Source organism: Falco biarmicus, chromosome 5 (assembly GCF_023638135.1).
Source record: "Falco biarmicus isolate bFalBia1 chromosome 5, bFalBia1.pri, whole genome shotgun sequence".
NCBI classification, from domain to species: domain Eukaryota; kingdom Metazoa; phylum Chordata; class Aves; order Falconiformes; family Falconidae; genus Falco; species Falco biarmicus.
The window spans coordinates 81,084,633-81,106,411 of NC_079292.1; the positions used below are offsets into that span (position 1 = coordinate 81,084,633).

The 21,779-nt window shown below is 43.6% G+C and overlaps 1 protein-coding gene across 4 annotated transcripts; it reads right to left on the reverse strand.

Annotated features, from left to right (window-relative positions):
• Positions 1 to 8,325: 8,325 nt before the first annotated feature.
• On the reverse strand, positions 8,326 to 21,772 carry PTHLH (parathyroid hormone like hormone). 4 transcript variants are annotated; one of them, XM_056341999.1, is made up of 4 exons: positions 21,535 to 21,772; positions 18,787 to 18,909; positions 12,791 to 13,213; positions 8,326 to 8,830 (listed from the first exon to the last, which is right to left on the reverse strand). In XM_056341999.1, the coding sequence occupies exons 2-4, from the start codon at positions 18,885 to 18,887 to the stop codon at positions 8,821 to 8,823; spliced, it is 534 nt and encodes a 177-aa protein (XP_056197974.1). In that variant the 5' UTR covers positions 18,888 to 18,909; positions 21,535 to 21,772; the 3' UTR covers positions 8,326 to 8,820. The 4 variants fall into 4 exon arrangements, with proteins under 4 accessions (XP_056197974.1, XP_056197972.1, XP_056197973.1 ...); XM_056341997.1 differs by lacking the exon at positions 21,535 to 21,772 and adding an exon at positions 20,100 to 21,399; XM_056341998.1 differs by lacking the exon at positions 21,535 to 21,772 and adding an exon at positions 19,773 to 20,058.
• Positions 21,773 to 21,779: the final 7 nt, after the last annotated feature.

Below are 21,779 nucleotides of genomic sequence, written 5' to 3' on the forward strand. Positions count from 1 at the left end.
AAATCTGTACTCTAAAGAGGGCTGATGGGACAGTCCTGGAGGACGGGAATGAAAGGGAAGGGCATCAGAGGCTAAGACTGAGACACCTCTGTACGCAAAGAATAGACAGACCATTTTAGACTGGAAGAGGAATTGTGTTGAAAATGAGTCAAACACTGTCAAATTCTGAGGGGCCCTCGGGAATATTTTTTACGCAGGCAAAACTACCAGTGAACTCAACAGAAAGTTTGTCTGAATATATTGCTAGAACATCCCTCCCCCCACCTGCCCAAGCCCAACAAGAAAAATCAGAAGTCTGGGTGTCAAAGAAAGTGGCCATGAATGAATTTGTAGGCTGTTGTTGAAAACAGTATCAGGGAAAATTTGCACACAGGTTTCATAGCTTGGAAGACACTGATGTGTTCACTTTTGTTCTGAGATAGCTATGCATATCATCTGCTGTGAGATCTTCCTCATTCTTGCTAGTCCTGTCTAGTGGCAGAAGGGAAAACACTGGTGAAATGCAGGATGACTCCCAAGGATAGAGTGTGAGATCAACCTCTGGTTTATGTGCTAGCTACTGATTTTTCCAGCTGGATGAAGAGCCTGCCCCCCGACAAACCGAGTCCACCTGTTCACATGAGGCAGACGACAAGCGAGTGAGCGCAGCCTGCAGCACAACGTCTGGTGCGTGTCCGCTGGTCCCAGGGATAGCTCCCGCTAACATCAACAAAAGCTCTGCAGGGTGTTTATAGCACACCCAGACAAGCATTCCTTTCACAATACCTAGCATACATTGTATATAGCACTGTAGATTGTTCCATATAATCCTACCTAGGATCTGACAAATGAGACCACATCCTGGACTGCTCTTCCCCAGTTTCAGGCAACTTGCCATTGTGTACTTTTTCCTTTTAATGTGTTAAAATCACCTAGAAGGAGCCACACATTTTCCTGAGGCCTTTTTTTAAAGAAAATTTTAATTAGATCCCTGTAGTTGTTTTTCATTATGCGTGCATATATTACTACAGTGCTGTTTAAATAATATCATGCACAATAAATTGTTCATGTGTGTTCTAAATTTACTGGTGATTTTGGACTGTGAGACTAACTGTTGTTATGTCTGTCTCTGTTGATCTCTGGCTGCTGGCTTTTTTTATAAGTGTAACTATTAATGGCCCCAGTGGGTTGATCTTCATCTGATAAAAAAGGCCCTTAAATGGATTAAATATAAATGACGAATCATCTGTCGTTAGAGTTGCTTTTCACTCCAAGTATTTACCCCATGTCATCTTATCATTATCTGAATAACTCAAGTACAGTCATAGTGATTGTGACATATTTATTTAAAGTTTTCATCTCCTGCCAATAGTGAGCTTCTGAAACTGAGCAAAGCTGAGAGCTCTGGATCTGCTTAGCCCTATGGAGTCCTGATGCAAGAGTCAGTGCAATGTGGAAAAAAAATATATCAGTGGATGTCATCTGCATTTCATTAATGTCGATAGCATTTTCTGCATCTTATTTCATGATCTGGTGTTTCAAATACAAACAAGTCTAGTTTGTCCTGTAAGGAACTTCCTGTAGCCATTGCACAGCAGCTAGGCTACTTGAAGAGGAACCTTTTAAAGAATAGCTTCTCTGTATCTTTCATGTTTAAAAGAAAACAGGGTTCTGTCAAGTTTTTGTACTATTTTTTTACTATTCTACTATACAGTTCCTCACAGCACATCATTTGGAACGGGCTGTCATCCAAATGATTGTCAGTAATGCTGTCCTGTGCTGCCCAGTTGTACTGGGAGATGAACCTTCAGATCTTCCCAGCTGCTGATGGTGGCTCTGCCCCTGCTCTTCGCAGGAGTATGTTGGCTTTGCAAAGTCTGTGCATTGTCACACTATTGCCGTGTGTGACTGATCGGTACTACATCCAAAAAACATGTAGGACCTCTCCCTCTGTGATCAGTGCTTGCAATACCGAGTGCTCATGTATCCGAACAGCCCCTCTATGGTCAAGGAGACCATGCAATCCCTGCTTATTAATTGATTGTAAACAACCACGTGGGACTCATATTGGTGTATTAGACTCAAACTGCTTGAGGCTGTCAAGCAAACCTGTCAACCCAAGGTACATTTAAACTAATTTCTCATACAGTTAGTGAATTACAAGGAGGCTTGTCCTTCACCTTTTGTAATGTCATATGTGTGAGTGGAATGTCATCACTACACAATGAGGTTTAGTCATTACCCCCAAACGCATGATAAGCCCATTTTGTCTTACAAAAAATGTAGTAAGTCTATGTGCTTTCCTGGTAAATCTCTCTTGATTATTACTGGAGCAGGAACTGGAGCAATGCAAAAGGTAGAAAGGAAAAGAATCTGTTTACACTTCTTGCCTGCTGGCATTGGAAACTGTAGACATTTTAAGTGGGTACAGCAAAGCACTAAATCTTCCCTGTGTTGTCTCAGAATTGCAAAAGCAGACTGGCCTAAAAGCCTGACCGAGGAATTGGTTACTAATACCCCCACTTCTCATGTAGATAGGTCACCACTGCTGTGAGCCCCAGCCTGGATGAGAGGAACCTTGGGGCAGTTCGTGTTTCACACTGAGGGTTTATCTGGTTGCAGGACCAAACCATTCCCAAAGTGGTATGCAACCACTTTTTCTTCTTCTTGGAAAAAGAATTGGTCTTGTTTGGCCCAGAGTTTAGCTCCACTCAGTGATTTACTCTGGCATGTTTGTGTGTTTCCTTTCAGCTACTGGAGGGTGAAAGAGGGCAAGAATAAGTTTCTAGACACAGGTGAAGTAACTAACAGTGTGAAAACTTGAAACATATCAGAGAAGGTCCTCCTCACTCCTCCCATGCAGAGACAAAATTAAAAATTTGGAGACATGCTGGAAAACTCAGGTTACAAGGTGGGATATTTTTTCCCTTTTTCATGCCCTAGTTTTCTGTTTAAGTGATCCAGATCTTATAAAATGTAGTTCTAATGCATTAAACCACATAAATCCCTCCCACCTCTAACATGCTTGTACGTGCACAGTCATGGCAAGAAAGGCTGTTCCAATATCTTGCTGCTAATGAAGGATTTTCATTAATGCATACATAAAGCTTACCTTGTAATTCCACTGGGGAAAAAAAAATCTTCACATTTTCTGAAGTTTTTTCTTAAAGGAAGCTTGTCCACAATACGTAGGATGCTTTTGAACATGCTTTCTGAAGTCCAGACACGTACTCCAGTGTAGCGGTGCACACAGTAAGGTGCAGAGGATGCTCACCTGTATTGTCAAAGAACAGGATCCAGCCACTGGAAAAGGACAGTCTATTGCATATGCATTGCAAACCACTCTGTTGGATCAAACTCCTTCAGAAGGAGAGGGATGGAGAGGGTTAGATGATAGGTATTTTCCACAGCAAATTAGTTACCACTATAGGAAAAAAATGATTTGTCAGAAGAGTCCAGGAAACCTGTTAAAAGAGAGGACTCTAGGGGTGTGAAGTTCCATGCATATCTTCCTCTGAAGTCGCTATCTAGAGGGACACCGTGGTGGATGGGTAATGAGAAACTATCTTTAAGCGCGGTCACCTTTAGCTGAGTGAATACTGAAATATATGACTTACTATCTGATGCCTGTATTCATAGCCTGAGTGAAAGAAATGGGCTAACCATGAAAAACAAAGGCCAAACCCCCAAAAATGGGGAGGAGGAGGGGGAGAGGAGGGGAGGGGAGGCTCTACAATACTGTTTTGCCCCTCTGCACCAAGCTTTCAGTAGAGCTCAAAACAATCTAGAAAAGTGGGCAAGTCTGACCCCATTTTGAATAATAACTGCGATAAAGAAGTAAAACAACTTCTCCAAGAAGTCCCAGTGCTCCTGTTGTTAAAACTGGGGGTGAATGCATGTACCTCTTTCCCTGCTTTGTTCTTGAAGCCCTTAGGAGAAACTGGCAGTGGCCTAATAGAGCACGAGATGTATACTTTTTAATGAGTTTGTTGCTCACATGACCTGACTCCTCATGCTGATAGTTTCTGTTTTATTGTGGGAGGTATCGTGGTGTGGTGCTTAAAAGGGAGTTTGTGCTTCCCCTACTTGTATCTATTTTGTAATTAAATAAAGACCTTCAGACTCCACTATTCCAGTGGACAGAAACTATTCCAGCACCTTTCTATCTGCAGTAAATTATGACCAAATAACAAAACGTTTTAAACTCTCAAAGACTGTAACTAAATACAGCCAGCATTCCCCTCCTTTCTGAATTACTGCAAGAGAGCCAAATTCTCTGTGGTGGCTCAGGAGATCAAGGGCACTTACTCATAAGTGAACGTGCATGCTTACTACACTGTAGGTGCATTGTATTGGGAATAGTGCTGTCCACATGTTGAGATGGTGAATGCCTAAAACTAAGCCAAATATTTCCTGTGCCTAAAATCCCTTCCTTGAGAGCATAGAGTCATTTCATAATATAGGCATAAACTACATTGGCTTTTTTTGTGTGTCTTGAATGCCAAATGAATGTCTGTATTTACAAAGGACCACGAAACAAACCCTGTGAGTGGAACTCTTCTGTTAGTGAGCTACTGCTGCCAAGTGCACGGAGCCTAAAATGGTCTGTTATTGAGGTCCAGCACAGGGTAGCTGCTGTGAAGAGCTGTCATCATCTGATGTCTCTTAACAGCTTTTAAGTTCTGTAGTAAACATGGTGACTACTTTAAAACCAGAGCAGTAGTGGGGTGCCAAATGTAGGCTCCCCTTGGAGGTGTTGGGCAGGAACAACGTTTCTGACTGTGTTAGCTGGATCTGAGAGGCAGGAGAGCTGTGCAGTGCATTTCTGAGGTAGTCCACCATCTCCTAGTATGACACCCTGACTTCATTTCTTTGTAATTCTGACTCATCTTTGACCTCTGAAGCTGAAAACTTGAAAACTGCCTTTTAGAAAATTTCAGCCAAAATAGGCATGCCATTTTTTAAATGCAAAACAAGGAAAACCGATTGTAATCTCCATGTTAAAAATATTCTGGAATTTATTCTGGGAAGCCCTGGCACCTTTATGGCTCAGAGAGGGGAATGGAAATTTGGAAATGCATCCTCTGAATTGGGGATGCTCTTTTATCACCTTGAAGAGCACCTGGACATGTTGTAACCCCCTGAAAAATCACACTAATTTAATGACATTTCCTTCAGCAGCCAAAGTCTTCATCACTGATCATGGTCCAACTCCTGTGCGTGACTGGACTTGGAGTGCACATCCCTTAGCAAACAACCAAAGGTACCCCACCACCCTCCAGCTCCCATGTTCTGCCAGGAGCAGAGATGCTGTTGTCTGAGCATGCTCAAGCTCAGAAGCTGTGAGGGCAAAGGCAGACTTTCCCCACAATGCCTGCTTAGCCTGGAGATTGGGAAAAGGCACTAGGACAGGGCAGTGTAAAACAACAGTGAGGAGGAAGCCTCCCTGCTCTGTCCTGGTTGGTTTTCCTGCTGGCAGGTGGGTAGAAAGCAGGGGGAAGCTGGTGTGGCTGCTGAGGGGAGAGCATAACCACCAGGAGAAAAGCTGGGACAAAGAGCTTAGAGAAACACAAGATCGGTGACTGTGAGCCAGGATGTGGAAGAAGGACATGGTGATCCAGGGGAATGGTGAAGGAAGCTGACATGGGTGAGGTGAGGTCTGGGATAAGCTGGCCAAAGAGGGGTGAAGAGGGAGTGTTGCTGGGGATGGTGTGGACCAGGAGAAACAGAACTAAAAGGACTTGGGTTGTGGAGAGGGAAGGAGGAGTGGGTAGGTCAATGGTGACAGGAATGGTGAGAGCAGGAACGGTGAGCCAAGGAAAGCACAGAGCAGCTGATGTCAAACGAAAAGACAGGGGCTGGATTTTGGTTTCAGCAGAGGAAAAGGAATGAGGCATGGATGGGGAGGCACCGGTGGGAGGAGAGAAGGAAGAAAAGGTAGGTGGCAGAAGCAAGAACTGCAAGGTCTGATTGTGTAATCCTACCTCTGACTGTAAAGTGGGAGCGAAGAGGCCAAATGAAAACTGAGCAAACAATCTCCCCTTTGGTACTTCCAAACTCTTGGAGTGCCTCCTTACGCATAAATGCTGTCCATTTTAGGTATTTTTAGGCGTGCACATGCCATATAGAACATCAAGTGGGTAGTCATATATGAATGTAGAAGTGTAGTTTTCCAAGGGGTCATACAATGCAAATGTTGAAGCTCTAGTACCATTTTTTTCTCCTTTTACATTTGACATCATGTACATCAGAAAATATCAGGGTAAGTCCTAATTACTTGCTGCAGGGTCTTTCAGGCATGTTGTATCACTTGGGTTGAACTGTCAGAGAAACTGAAGTCTCCGCAAAACTTTAGTCCCCCACAGGAAGGCAAAGCTGCTGCAGATTGTCTCAGAAATACAGGTCTTCAGGATTTATTTTCCTGTGAAGCTGAGAGCTTAAAAAACGTTGCTTTCAGCTCTGCAGGGTTAAATCCAACAGTCTGCAGCAGTGACTTTCAAACTAGAGTCTGTGGACCACAGGATTCATAGACAGCTTTTGTAAGGGTTGTGTAAAGATCTTTAAGGAAAACAGGACTTTTGCTTAGATTTGCTACAATTGCAAATTTGACGTGTAAAAACTAGCAAAAAATTGCAAGTCCTTAATAGAGAGTGGAAAGCTATGGGGGAAACCAGAGGCATATCCAATCAGACCTCCTCTCATTAAGTGGCCAGTCTACAGAGCCAAGGTTTAGTGTTTGGGTATATGGGGGGGTTATGCTCCTTGGCCTCCCTGTCTGCCAAGGGTCATCCTTTCTGACAAAGATGAATTGCCTCTGCCCACCGTAGCTTTATGTTTTAGTTCCAGCTGGGATATGCTGGTAATCTTGAGATACAAAATCGTCTTCTGAATATATTGCAGTTAACTTCAGTTGTATAAATCCAAACATTAGCTGGATACTATAAATAGGCAGGATGTGCAAGGAGGCCAAGCTGAAAATGTGCAGGAACCATGCCTTTTTTGTTTAATGCAACCCTGAAGTTGTGCTACATTTCATCATGTATATTTTTCATCTGAAAAAGAAAAGCATATGCTTTGGGGCTATAGTAATTAACTGGACATAATGAAGCGCTGAATTTCACACTTCAGAGAAATGGATGGGGAAGGATGGGTAAATTTTTCTCAAGTTTTCTTGCTTTTAGTGCTTGCTTGGAGGTAGTTTTCTGCAAGATTGGGTAGAGGCAGAAATACATCTGTTTTATATTATATGATGGCTGTACTTTGGCAATGGAAAAAGATGGCACTTAAAAAAAAAGAAAGAAGAATAAAAAAGAAAAGCTTGGCAACTACAGAATGGAGCAACAATTACAAGAACGATCTTAAAATTCCCAGGATTTGTAATTTATTTTTCCACGCTTGCATTTTTCTGATGTTGCTGATGTTAAGGGAGTGAGACAGAGGAAGTTCAGTAGGATTTTACAAAGTACAGATATCTCCATGAAACAATCTCTTTTATTCAGGTTGCCTGCACAGCAGCTGCTCTGATTAACATGTGGGTGGTAGCGAAGAGGGTAGGAAGTAGGACTCGTATGTTCACTTTAAAAAAAGTGACAGATCATTTTTTTTTTCTTCAGCCAGTGGCCATGAAGTAATGAAGGTGGCCTCCCCTTAACTGCAAGTATCTATGGGTATAAGGCAGAAGTAATGCAAATGCTTTTCAGAAATATCCATGTGAGGCATCTTTGTGGCAGTGCACCAGTACCTAGCGATATGTCACCTTCTGTGGTTACTATATTTTCTTTCCTTTATATTTTCACCCAGAAAATGCACTTACCCTGCCCCCCCCCCCACCCCCACATATTAACATGAGGTGGTCCCAAAGTACAAAGAGCTGAGACTCCACTCATGTGGTAGACATTTGCATCTTTGAGTAAAGTTGGTGGGAGCCGAGGACACTGAGCATCTGTCTGTTTTTCAACAGGACTACAGGGTGTGACATGTGAGCACCTTCCAAAAGTGATGCATTCCCTAGAGCTGCTTTACACATGCTCTCATTTGGAGAGTGTAATGCTTCAGCCTTTGCAGGGCTGGGGGCTGGAAAGGCTGGGAATCATGTTTTCCCTGCAGCACGGTCTAAGCTAGATGACAGTACCCCCAGGTTGTTCAGCAACTTAGCTGACTTGAAATAGAACACTGGAACAAAATATGTTCTGAGCGATTTTTAAGTAAAAGCTAATGTGAAAATGTGGGAGTATGAACCAATGTAAACACATTAAATTTAAAATTATTTTCAAATGTAGTAAAAAAAAAAAAGTATTCCTGCTCTTGAAATTCCTAAAGGACACATTTTTCCTTCTGAGTCATGATTTAATTAGATTATATTTTATTAGACATTCTTTACAAATTTTAAAATACTGCTATTATACATGCACAAAGGAAAATCAGTTTGAACAATTGTATGTAGGCATTCACTGAAGTCAACCACAAAACAGGAACATTTTATGTCAGTTATCCATGTTACTCGATATGTATATCTAAAGTGCATTATGTTACAAAAAATATAGAAAGTCAGCAGCACCAAGATACGTTCACAAAATAAATACACCGGTCAACAAAATAAATTATGGTAAATGTGACAATAATAATCGTCTTAGCCTTAGCCAAAAAAAAAAAAAAAAAAGGGGAAAAACAAAAAGGTAAATTCACAATAACCAAATGTGCAGTTTCAGAGAGCAATGGGGGAAAAAGGTTTTATTCTGAGCATTTACAATATATACAGGTAATAAATATTTTAATACTTCCCATATGTTCACTATTACAGAATACTGCAATATGTCTTCCAAAAATCTCTTGCTGAAAATGTCAGCGCCTCCTGCAAAGAAAAAAAAAGACAGAAAAAATTGAAAAATTAATTTTCATTTCAAATACATGGATATAAAATCTATAGCAAGAGTACCACAGATGATAACAGGTATACCTTGCTAGTAAACATTTGCAATGATAAGGCCTGTTTAACAATGTTATACTTTTAGACATCTTTTCAAGACCTCTGTGCTATTTTCTTCAATGCAACTCAGCTAGCAGTATGAAGACCCACAGTTTGTCATGACTTTGACATGAGATGAGGCCATCTATTCCACTGTATTGTACACTCAGAGAAAAAAGAACAGGCTTTAGTTTTCTTTAGAGTCTTATGCAAGAAGATTCTTGCATGCTACAGGTAGAAAAATTGTATCAACCTATAATAAATATGCCAAGTGCTAAAAAGAAAAAAATACAGTTGGAGAAATTAGAAATTTGTTTGAGGATAAGAAAAAGACAGTCCTTATTGAACACTGTGGCAATCATGCCCCTGCTGTGTTAACCACCTGGGGATGATGCCAGGCTTCTGATTAAAACAGTCACAGGGCTGATTTGGTTTATCTTTCCCAGTGATAGACCACCTGTTAGACAAAGGTCTGTTCATCTCAGAGGTACCCATTTCTGGGGTGTCATGCACATGGGAATATGCAATACTCATGCAGTAAAGGCTGCTCAGGTCTTGAAGTGACTGGATCCTTGATAGTGTGTATCTTTAAGTGCCTGAATGAATGAAAAGGCTATAATCCTGAAACTTTCCCTCAGTGAGCCAGAGAGCTTGGTCCTGAAAGAAAACGAGCATCTCGTCGTGTTAAGCCCCAAGTCCTGTTGCATTCAGTCCAAGCTGAAACAGTCAGCTGTATACAGTCCTAAGATTTGGGAGTTTTCTAAGGGGTGCTGGCAGCCTGGGTGAGCTCTCTGCTCCTCCCTTCCTTGTGAAGGCATGAGAACAAATGCAGAACCTGCTCCTATCCTGTCAGTATATTACTTACATTACAATATCATTTTAAGTGACTTTTTAGCATTGCTGCAGGAAATGCTGAAGGGATGGGCTTTTTTCCCTTCTGTTCCTGTGAACAGCACATTTCTGTAATGCATGTTGGTTCCCTGGGAAACAGCTATAGGGTGGAATGCAAAGCTATAGGATGGAGTGGGATTCACTCTGTTGCTGGACTGATCACCAAAGCTGCGGGTAGCGTTCCACATGGCAGACGTGTGTGGGCGTGAGACACACAAAAAAAGCAAATCCTTCAGAGTTTAAGAGGGGATTTTTATGTGCACATTGAAAGTGAGACTACATTTAACGTTAGGGAGTTTACTCATTTGAAAGGTTTCTTAGGAAATTAGGTAATAACAGCTTTAATTTAATTGGAATGGGAATATAGCTGAAATGTCCATGAGAAAGAATTTTTTAAGTGCCCGGAATGGTAATGCTAGCATGAAGCTCCATAATAATTAACTAGTAATATTAGGGTGTATTCAAGCTATACTACAATAGATATAATAATGGCACGTAATTCATACAGCATGACTGTATATGTGTGTCTGCACTACACAAGCCTATTTTTAAAAGGGTGACATTTTCAGTTTGGCTTGGATTTTAAGCTTTGTTTTCAAGTTTAAGCTAAGCCACATCTTGACAATGGGTTCTGTACTAATGACTACTTGCAAGCTGCCTTCTGTGATTTGGTCCCAGATTTTGCAAGACGAGCTTTTTTTTATGAGATACTTCCTGTAGTAAGCCAAAAGATCTAGAAAGCATATTATTTTGGGTCTTTTTTTCTGACCTAAACTCAAAATCTTGGAATCAAGGGAGTTGTCATGAGGATTTCAATTCAGTGCATTGAGCAGAAAAGAAGCACAAAGATACAGTGAAAAGTATGCTTAAACTTAATCTTTGCATTTCCTTGAAGTTTACCTTGATGCATTATTCATACCCACTTCTTCACCATTAAGTATGGGTGCTTCTCCTAAGCTGCAGCTAGCCTTAGGGGTGCTGCAAAAGCAGCTTCCACTGGTGTAGCATATGGAAATCCTGTCTACACACACCTCCCTTGTGCACCACCAGCAGATAGAGTAGAAGTTCCTGATTCAGTCAGTATAGCTGAGGAATCAACCTCACTCAGATGTGATCATCCCTCCATCTAAAATGTGCTTGCCCAGCATGTGCTAACAACTGCATAGACAACTGCATTGAACCTGACTCCCCCTATCCAAAGGACATGTCAGGGATTTGGGACTTGCTTTCATTTAATGTTTAGAGATTGCATCTTTTGCCGGCCTACTGGGATATCTACAAGCTCATATACTGGCAGTTTCTTAAGAGCTGAACCAGCATATTATGCTCTGTAGTTGTGAAGGAGGAATTTAATTTTTCCTATTTTATGGCTTCTCTTTGTTTAATCATCCTCAAGTAAGTATCTAAAATACAGGTCTTCTTTAGGAATCTTGCCCTGGAGGAATACTGCATCTTGGGCAATAATATCAGTAAGGTAAAGCTGGACTGCCTTCAGCCATCCAACCATATATCAAACAGAAAGACTGAACTAGGAAAATCAACAGGGTTGCACCTGTAATTCTTCTACGTATCCCATTGGGTATACAACAAAAGAAAGAGGAGTAAGAAAAAGAAATAACAGTTGAAATGCCCTAGGATATTTTTTTCCCCTACATTCAAGATTTCTATGTGCCAAAGACAGGTGTTATTTATTGGCCACCACAGTTCTTAACATCTGTTGAAATGTCAGGCATCTCCTGACCGGAGTCCCACAGCATGCCTTTCTTCAGGCGCTGAGACAAACCAGCCTCTTTTACTTCACTACTCACTGCTACAGCCATGCTTACCAGTTTATGGCCCAGGACACTGAATGCCTAGCCCCAAATGCCGATAACTCCTGTAAATACCATCAGACGTTGAGGCGATGGAGCATGTTGCAAACTGTGGCCTGTAAATCTTAACCCCAAACTGGATTTTAGTAAATCCCACAGCTGGCGTCTCTTTCTAAGGGATTTACTGTAGGCAAGTGGCACTTCTCTTATGTCTCTATTCTGCCAAAGTGAAGGGGAGGAGGAGAGAAAAGGGTGGGTTTTTTCCTGTTGAAAATGCAAACCTTTGAGGAGAACTGAGGAGTGGACCCCTTGGCTTTGTCTGCAAGTGTGCCAGCTTCCACTCAAGCTGAGATGACTGCAAGCAAATGAGTCGCTTGGGGTACCTAGGCTGAAGTCTCCACCACTGCCCTGAAAACCCTTCATTGTCATACATGAGTGAAGCACGTCTCTCTCCAAAAGCAATGCTCAACATTTTTCAGCAGCAACGTAATTGTTTCACGAGCTGGCAAAAAGATGGAGCTGAATTAAAAAGTCCTAATGGCAGGGAAAATTTTATGGTGAAAGGCTGGTCTGCGTTGTTTGCAGATATTACTAAGAGAGAAATTTTCCATGTTCTCCCCTAAGGTTAAACAGTAAAATGAAAAACTGTAAAGTAAGGGTAGGAAAGTTGCCAAAAAGGGGAGGCGTTGAGAAGGAGGAAAGAAAACTTCGCCATTTTATAGATGCAGAGCCTTAAATAAAACTCGAAGCTTTTAATCTGCTGAGGCCCAAGTGTGGGCCCAAGATCTGACATAAGAGACACTACAGTGAAAACTGGAAAGGAAATTTTGATGGCTATGATGTGCTTTCTTTTTGCAGAAATAACTTGCTACTCAGCCTCAGGAAGTTCATTTTGGCAATAAGTAATTTACCTGAATTGTTTGTCATAGGAAAGAAAGACTTCCTCACCAGTGGAAAGTGGAAAGGGTACTTACCTCCAGAAAGCACCCTGAGACTGTGCACAGCTTGAAAAGCCACTGCCCAGTTATGAGCGTAACAGTGTGGTACTACTCCAGGTTTGAGTGAGGCCTTGGCTTCTCACACCAAAGGATAACAATTTCAGCAAATACATGGGATGCCCCCCAAAAGAGTATAGCAGAATTACCTTAAAGTGTGATTATGTGTAGTAAAAGAGTTGTCCAAGAGCGGGCTCTCGGTCACACTGCTTCCGTACATGCCAGTATTTAGCCAAGCCGAGCGGGTTCGCCTTTTTTTCTTCTCTTGCTCCTTACGTTTTCCAGGCTTTGCTTTCTTTTTCTTCCCTGATACCTTCAGGGGCTGCTCCTTGTAGGTCTGTGATTTGTTTGTCTCCTGAGTTAGGTATCTGCCCTCATCTTCGCTACCAAATCGGACAGGGTAGTTCTTCGTGTTGGTAGCAGGCTTAGGGTTAGGTGAAACCTCCGAAGTTGCACGGATTTCTGCAGTGTTGACACCTTCAATTAAATTTTGAAGGAATATTCTTCTTCGTAAGTCTTGGATTGACTTGCCTTTGTCATGTAATAGCTGGTGCTCCGATACAGCCCGTTTGCTAAAGAAAGAGAAGAGAGGAGGGGGAAAAAACATTTAGGATTTGATTATTGCCCAGTACTTGGCAGAGCTCCTTTCTCCTTTGACAGTGGTGGCCACAGTGACTGCGTACCAGCTTTCAGGCTTGGAGACATCCAGTTAAGTCAGACCGCTGGAGCAAGTCCTACATCTCAGAGTAGCTGCTCCCTACAGAGAAGGAAAAGACCTAAGCGGGTAATAATTCTTAGCTAACCGATCACACACCACTGGACCTGGAGCTGGATTAGTCACTGCTCTGTTCTAGGAAAGCATTACAACTCTTAATATATCACACTTCAGTCGTCAGATACAGGAAAACTAAAGGGTCAGATAATGGAGCACTGCAGTCAAGCAAGAGAGGGAATAACAAGTACTTGTACTGAAGCCGGAAACGGTGTTTATACAGCATCATTCTAATAATTTTCTTCTGCTCAGTCATCTACTTCAAAAAACGAAATAAATACATAAAAGTGCATTTCATTTCTAAATTTAAATAAGTGCAATTGCAGGAGTGTAATGGAAAAATGTTCAAATTAGGGTGCTTAAAACACAGGCGCTTCAGCCCATAATGAGCTATCCAGAGAGGCAGTCTGAGCATCAGCAGAGATGAGCCTCAGATGCTCCTGTTGATTTTACTACTTGGCCACTTGTGTCTAATTATGGCTTTAGATGCCTTTCCTTTAAGCATGAGCTTCTGGGGCCAAATTTCTCGTCTGCTGTGCTCTCTGAGTTTTACACTAGCCCTCTTCACTGGATCTTCTTCAAGAGCATGCTGGTTTGTTTGGGTCTCTGGTACTTTTCCAGAGTTCATGACCTTTTGGTTCACTAACCTCTGTTGTTTTCAAGGAACTGGGAGATGGCTGGCTATCTATCTCTTAGAGATGTTGTACTGGCAAAGAAAGTATGAAACATCTGAGGAAAGAAGATACAAATGGCACCTGGATAATAAATAACCGTGAGAAAATACATGCTTTTTCCTTGATGTGGGATAGACGCACAGCTGCACTGTGAACCACAGAAAGAGCACAAGCTGGGATTTTAGCTATGTTCCCATGAATGCTATAATACAGTTTATCCTTCCAATTGTCCTACTTCAGTGTGCAGAGATTGGCTATGTATCCTCTCATCTTGCATCAGGGCACTGCATGTGACTGGATTCTTACTGCCCAAAGAAAATGAGTTCGCTGCCTTGCCTGTCGTATAATCATTTGGTCAGCTAGCTGGATAAGAAGTTGTTTCTGTATGTGGGTGAAATGGGAGAAGACACATAACTGTGAGTGAATATTCCTTCCTTCCGTCCCGTCCCTAATTATCCTGCTATGTTACCGGGATTCAAACTGTGGTGGACAAAGATAGTATGCTAAATGATTGGCAGTGTTCTGCAATAGATCTTTCTCAGTCCCTTCAGTCAAACTCTTTAGATTTGTGATGTGATCAACAGTAGAGCTATTTGAAATTGTCAGCTTCAATTAGCATTGGTTTAAGAGCATCCTCTTCACTTCTTGTCTTTGTAGAGCTGCACTTTTTGACTATTGGGTTCAAGTGATACTACACCTCTATTATTCAGCATAAAATTCAAACAGCAGCTTTCCCCCATTCCACAGTAAGACTGAAAGATGACCGTTGGTTTTGCATGAAGTTATACAGCAGGGGTACTTGCTCAAAATCAGACCTAGATATACTCAGGCTTGTGAGCACACATTTGATCAAACATTGTCTATGTTTTAAGCATCCCAAAATCAGTTTTGGATGACCTTGGACTTTAGGGCAAATATTTTATACACTTCAACTCGATGCCCCTAAGCAAAACCGCAATGTGATAATACTGATCTGAACCCATATTGTTTCTTTCTCTTCAGTGCAGCTGTGACCATTAACACAAGCTCAAGATCTCCCCCAGGAGATTTTTTTTGACCAGTGCACTCCCTGAAGCTCTCCAATAGCCATCTTTAACAATAGTCTCATTAAGATCAATCTGATTTGCAAGTACGCTAATAAAACTAGCACCTTGGACCCCTCTGAATGGCATACTGCTGTGCTGCTTGTCAAGCTGTCCATTGTGGCTCACATTACATTCCTAGCTTCAGTAATCTATTTTTCCCAGAATATTTGCATGGGAAATGTGGTTCTCCTTTCACTCTTCCAGTTTATAAAAAGCATACAAAATCTCAGTGCTTTACTGCAGTCTAAAACAGCATGTCTCATGTGAATGAGCAAAGCTTTCCTACTGCCTCTTGTAAACTACCAAGGATAATGCCTTTTATCACAGACAACCTAAAGCTGCCTTAATCCTGTAATGTGTATTTGGTCAATTTACCCACTGTGACAAAATCTTGACTCTCTAAAGCCTGTTATTAAAGTACTCTTGACTGAAAAGCTATTCCATTTTACAGAGTTGAAACCTAAAGACTGGGTTCCAGTACACACAAGGCAGTCAAAGAGCATTACAAGATCTGCATCTTGAGTGAGTATACATTTCCAAAATAATGCAGGGGTTGATGCGTGAGGGGTTAGGGTGCCAAAGAGGGTGGGTTTCTCTTTAAATGTCTGTATGATATTTAGCATCAAGGCTGGCCCCAAATAACATTCTGCTATTCCAGATGATTGTATAACGTTAAGTAGTGTTACATTTCACATGACTTTTATTACTCAGCCAGACTTAAGGATTACATTTTGCCTATCAGCTTCCTTTGTATGCCCTAGATCAAAAATCTCCTCAAAACAAAGACGTGGCAGATACATATCTCTTTGACCTTCTGCCTCAGTTATTCAAACAACTCCTATGTTTGTAAATCAGGAAGAAATACTAGCCCAAGAAGGCTGATGTAAGAAGTGCTTCATAATGGAGATATCAACAATATCTCACCCACACACACACAGAGTAGGAAGGCAATGGAAACTGGAATGAGTGCATTCATATGTCGGGTACAATATGTAAAAAATTATTAGGCTGTTAGGGTTAAGATGACCCACTAGAGGTCCCTTCCATCCTTCTATAAAATGCACCTCTTATTCAAGGAAAAAGTCTGTACCCAAACCAAGTGCAGCAAATGCTAAGCTTACATGTGGTAGGCACTTTTGAGAGAAGGATGTTGATGGTTTGCATTTGACTGGAGTGTCCAAGCTAATTACTGCATCCAAGTACACTATACACATATGAGACAATGTCTCATTATGGGGAAAACAGTAGAAATCCATTACTTGTGGCTCTGCTAACTTCACGTACTTCCAGATAAGCTGTTCTTCTCAGGCACATTCCTTCTCCATTATTTTGCCTAGCTATCTAGCGTCACTAAGAGGCAACATTCTTCAAGTGACAACTTTCTGTCTCAGAGAGTTGCTCTTATTTAATCATTATTATCCTTGACTATTCACATTGGGTCAGATTATAAGTTCAGCAAAATTACTGGAAAGGGTTCAGTCAGCTCTCTGTCTGGATTTTGCAAGACCGAGTGCCCTTGCCACTGGCTCCAAGGGGAGTGAAAGCTGCTCAACCTATCTCAGGGTTAGGAAAAATATTTTGAACAGATCTGGGGACACGATGCTGCAGTGTCTGGGCATGCTGATAAAAATATCTAATTTCACTTCGAGGCATTACAGGGTTTCTCAGAAGTTCTTTAGCAGCTAAAGTGTTTCTATAACAAATAATATGTCTGGCAGTCTTTTCTTGGGACAATTTGCTATTGCTTTCCATGGGAGATTTGCCTCAGTAAAGTCTGTAGAACCAGGCCTATGTCATTTTGATTATTTTTGCATGGATATAATAACGTGCTTCAGTATTTTCATCCGTTACTGGTTTAAGACTTTGACTGAAAAAAAAATATCTCTAAGGCTTAAGTGAGTTATTAACCATTAACTCTAGGAATGGTTTGTGGTGGTATTAAAACAGGACACATGTTTGAGTGTGGTGTCTGTATTTGTGCTGTACCCACAAACAAAACTACGTGAATGCCACTAACTGACAGCTAACTGGTTTCTTGTGTGTTTTTTACATGCCATAGCGAAGAGGGAGCTGAGAAGTGCATTTTGACTGCTTAGCTTCTACTTTTTTCCCCCTTGTCAGGACAGAATGGGGATGTTGGGAAGAACTCTAACCCTGACCTTTAAAAACAAGTGTTAGAACAATGCTAACTTCAAAAAGAGAGAGAATATTTCTTAGCAAATTAACATTTTTAAAAAACAAATTTGGCTTGGATCCACTTAGAGTTTCCTAGCCAAGAAAATAACAGCATTTGACTGTACTTCAATTATTTTCGTTTTTTATTTCTGAAACTGAAGTTACGTTTCTCTATATCCAAAGAGACAAAAATAGTCTCAAATGAAAGAAATAGTTCAAGAATAGTCTTCAGGAGTACAAAAGCTAGGCATTAATGGACTGGGAAGAATATGCTGCAGCATTATCAGCAATAACATGTTCTACATGATTTGCTGTAGGAGATTTGTAATAGCTGTCTGCCTGGTGCCAAAGTTTAGGTGTGTCTGAAGTCACTTCACCTGAGGGATTTTTTTATTTTTTGTTGTTGTTGTTGTTGCTTAAATGGCAGAGGAAGCACTATTTGGAGATCTTGTCCTTATGTATGTAATAAAACATTAACAAGGAAACCCATCTGAAATTGTTTGCTGTGTCATGTTTCCCTATAACTTGTGATTGGATTTTCCAGCCCTCTTTCTCCAACCTGACTTCCTTTTGAACTTCGTAACAATACAGCCCTCCACAGCATGACTGAGGTGTTTCTTCCTTAGAAAATCTGATGCAAGTCCAATGAAAGCCAGTGAATTAGATGTGTGAGACAGCTGCTCCTACATCAGCCCAGTGGCTTCTCTTCTGCACTTTGCGTAGGGGTATTAGTATAAACCACGCTGATTATTTTGGAAGGAGCAAAAAGGTCATTTCCTGAACAGACTCTCTTAAGTTACATTATCATTTATCAAAAAATATGCTTCTGCCTCCAAGTCAGATACTGGACTCCCTTTGGAATTATTTTTTTTCTTTCTTTCTTTCTTTTTCTGAAGTGGCAGAAATCCAAAGAAATTGTTCAGTACTTCAGTTTCATGATAGCCCTCACTACTGCGTGTTTCCCCTACCCTTATCAATATTGGCTCCATGCCAGTGCCGAAGAAGTATATGTTATTTAATGTAACACATAGCAGTTTGATAACACGGGATGCTCCCTGCTAGGGCCGGAGAGGTTCATGGGCAGCAGCACATGCTGGGCGAGCACCCAGCTGCGTTGCTGCTCCCCTCGGCAGAAGAGACCCCCCGCTTTTAACATCCCCTCCCCAAAAGCGTTACGAGGCCAGGCATCTGGAAGTGCCCCTTCCCTGCCCCCCACGCCCCCTGCCCCCGCCCCGAGCACCTGGGGCAGGTACCGCGGAGCCGCTCCCGGCAGAGCCGCGCCGGCAGCGCTGCGGGGGGCTGCGACCCCCCGGGCTGCTCCTGCCGCCGGCACCGGCGCTGCCGGCCCGGGGGCACCCGCCACCTCCCTCCCCACCCGCACCGTCACCGAAGCGAGGGGGAAAAATAAAAAATAATAATAAAAAAAATTAGAAACTCACAGTCTGCGGCTGATCCCCTCTGCTGATCTCCCGTAGGAGGGCACGGCATAACTCAGCAGAAACACTGCGAAACTCCACTGCTGGAAGAGTTTAGTGAACATTGTATCCTCCGGGTCTTAAAACCTGTAAGGAAAGGGAGATCAGTCCCGAGGGACACATGCGCCAGCACCGTCCTCAGGCAGTCCCCGCTTTCGGCTCTACCAGCTCCGAGGCTGGGAAGGAAAAACAAACTTTCTGAGCTCTCGGCAGCGGCTCACTTCTTCCAAACTTCGCTCCGTCTCTCTCCCTTCCCTGCTGTCTGCCTCTCCCTCCCTCCCTCCCTCCCTCCCTCCTTCCCTCCCTCCCTCCCTCCCTCTGTCTCTCGCTGCCCGGAGGCAAGATCTCTCTCAATATTAGTTAAAAAATCATCTGGCTCATACTTGAACCGGGTTAGGGAGCGCGTCCATTTGCCTCCCGGAGCTCTGCTCAATTCTAGTCCGCTAAGCCGCCGTCTCAGGGCTTTATGTTAGAGGAGAAGCCCTCTTTGCAGATAAGGAAAGGTTCCCCAAAGTCAGCTCAGCCACCCTCCTGTCTGTGCACACACGCGCAGACACGCACCCCCAGGCAGAGATTCAAGCGGGGGGTGGGAGGCGGGAGGGGATGCATCTATACATCTGTCTTTAAGTATACCTCCGCAAAAAAAGGGTCAAGTTCACGTCCTCTGCTTCCGGAAAGTTGGGTCCACAACTGTGACAAGGAAAGGGAACACAAGCAAGGCTTGCTGCCTAGCTGGAGAGCCCGAGAGGACTAAGAGGAGCGGTAGCCCGGGGAGGCTCAGGGGCTGGGAGGCATGCTTGGCTCCGCAGGTTGGACTGGGCTGGAGCCTGCGATGTTCACACGCTCCGAAGCAGCCTCTGGGAGACCTGCGGGAGGACGGAGGGTTTTGCAAAGAGATGGCGCCCTAGGAACATGTGCCGAGAGAGCGAGAGCCCGGGCGGGATACCCACAGCCAAAAAGGAGACTGGAAATCGGCGCTTCCCGGGACAGGAATCAAAAAGGAGCGAAGGGAAACACCCGACAGCACATGCACTCAGCAGACCCTAAGGACTCCGGCCAAGCTCTCCGCATCTTCTGCAGCTCCTCTCTCTCTGCCTCTCTCCCCCCTCCACCTCTCCCTTTTTGTGTTTACCCCCAGGTCAGCGCCTCCCCTATCGTAGCACAGTGGAAAGGGCGATTCCCCCCACACCCCCACCCCCTATCAGTGGGGGCACTTGTTAGATCAGCCTAAAAGCCCCTGCCTGGGGTCGTCGCCACCTTTCCTTTCACGCACCTACCGTTGTTCGTCGCAGTTCCCCTATTAGCTGGAGGGTTGATTCCTAATGATGTTAATTGTACGCTAGTAAAAGGGGAGGGGGGGCTAAGGGGGAGGGCTGGGGGAAGGACTCGCAGTCTATGAACACAGGCGCTCCTGGCCAAAAAAGTAAATTAGTGGAAAGTTTTCTCCTCCTCTCCCTCTTTCGCCTTCCACTTCGCCCTCCGCCAGCCCGGGCGGGGCGTTGCAGATATCTGTGTCAGGTTGCGCTGCCGTGCGAGGCGGGCAGCCGGGCTGCGGGGCGGCGGGGCCGTGCCCGGAGCGGGGGAGGGCGGCCAGCCCCCCGCGCACCCCCGGCGGCCCCCAACCCCCGGCGGAGGGACCAGATTTTTCCATCACAGGAATACACTTATGTAAAAACCAAAGGTAACACAATCCATCCCTTTATACAGCCTCCCTGCGCACGAAGCTGCCCGCGGCTGTTAGGAAGTAAGGTGCAGGGCTAAAGCCGGGGGGGGGGGGGCTCGGTGCGCCCCTCGCCCCCACGCCCGGCGGCTCCGCGGGAGGGGAACACTTCGCAAGCAGCCTCCTCCTTGCGGCAGAGGATGGGCGCTCCCGCACGCTGGCCCTGCCCAGGCGGGCAGCAACGAGCACCTGCGGACGCCGATTCCGTCCCGGCAGCATCCCGGCAGCATCCCGGCAGCCCTCGGCTATCCGCGGCCACGCACCCTCCGCGGGGCTCCGCTCCGCGCCCCGCCGAAACCTCCCCGGAGAGCCCTGACCGCGGGCACCGCCGCCGCTCCCGAGCCCGGGGAGGTCGCTGGTTTCTGCCGCTGACAGCCTGATTTACAGCAAATGCTTTCCCAACACCCTCACAAGCCGCAACAAAACACCGAGGTGTGCCGGCTGGCTGCTCCTTCTCATCCTCTTCTCGGACTGAGGAACGCTTTCGGGAGAAAGTTTAGGTGCAAAGCAAACCACTTCTCTACCTGCAAGTTATTTTACGTTCAACGATACTTGCTGCCACAGTTTAAAAGCCCGGCTCCTTAGCCAAATTTCATACCACACAGGCAAATAAAACCGAAAACGTAAGAGCTGAAATAGAAATCATGCTGAAAACATTAAATCGTTGACGCTGTAAATAAATTCCCTGAACACCTGGTAGGCTATAAATTAAAATGTATAGCTAATAGGCTTCTTTGATTTACACTGCCCTTTCGACTAATTAAAAATAATTGTGAGATCCCCTGAAAAGAGCCCCCCCACACTCATATGTCTATTGCACGTGTTAAAGGTAAAACGTCCATCAAACATTTTTAGAATTTCCTCCCCTTTAAAAAAAAAAATAAAAAAAATTAAAAAAAGAAAAAAACACCCCAACCCTTACAGACTCAGGCAAAATAGATAGCCTTTATAAACTTGGAATACTGAAGTTTCTTCACAATTTATTACTTCACCTTTTCCTCGAGTTACAGCCCTCTGTGCCTCTCAGAGATCACCCTGGCAAAACAGTGGTTGATCTTCTCAGCAATCGCTTCCAAAACTATATTTTATGCTTAAGAAAAAGAAAAAAAAGAAGTTAAATAAATGAAAAAAAAGGTAATACTTTTCAAAAGAAATACAGCTCTACAGAGTTTTTAGTCTGTCTGCAACAGATTAGTGCTAAATAAAGGTGTTAAAAGCAGGTGTTTTTCTCCCTTGC

Excerpts from the sequence above, each read along its gene's own strand:
- PTHLH (XM_056341999.1), bottom strand. The coding sequence starts at position 18,887 with ATGTTCACTAAACTCTTCCAGCAGTGGAGTTTCGCAGTGTTTCTGCTG. Across the intron at positions 13,214-18,786 it reads GAGGGGATCAGCCGCAGACT|CAAACGGGCTGTATCGGAGC; the intron begins GTGAGTTTCTAA and ends CTCTTTCTTTAG.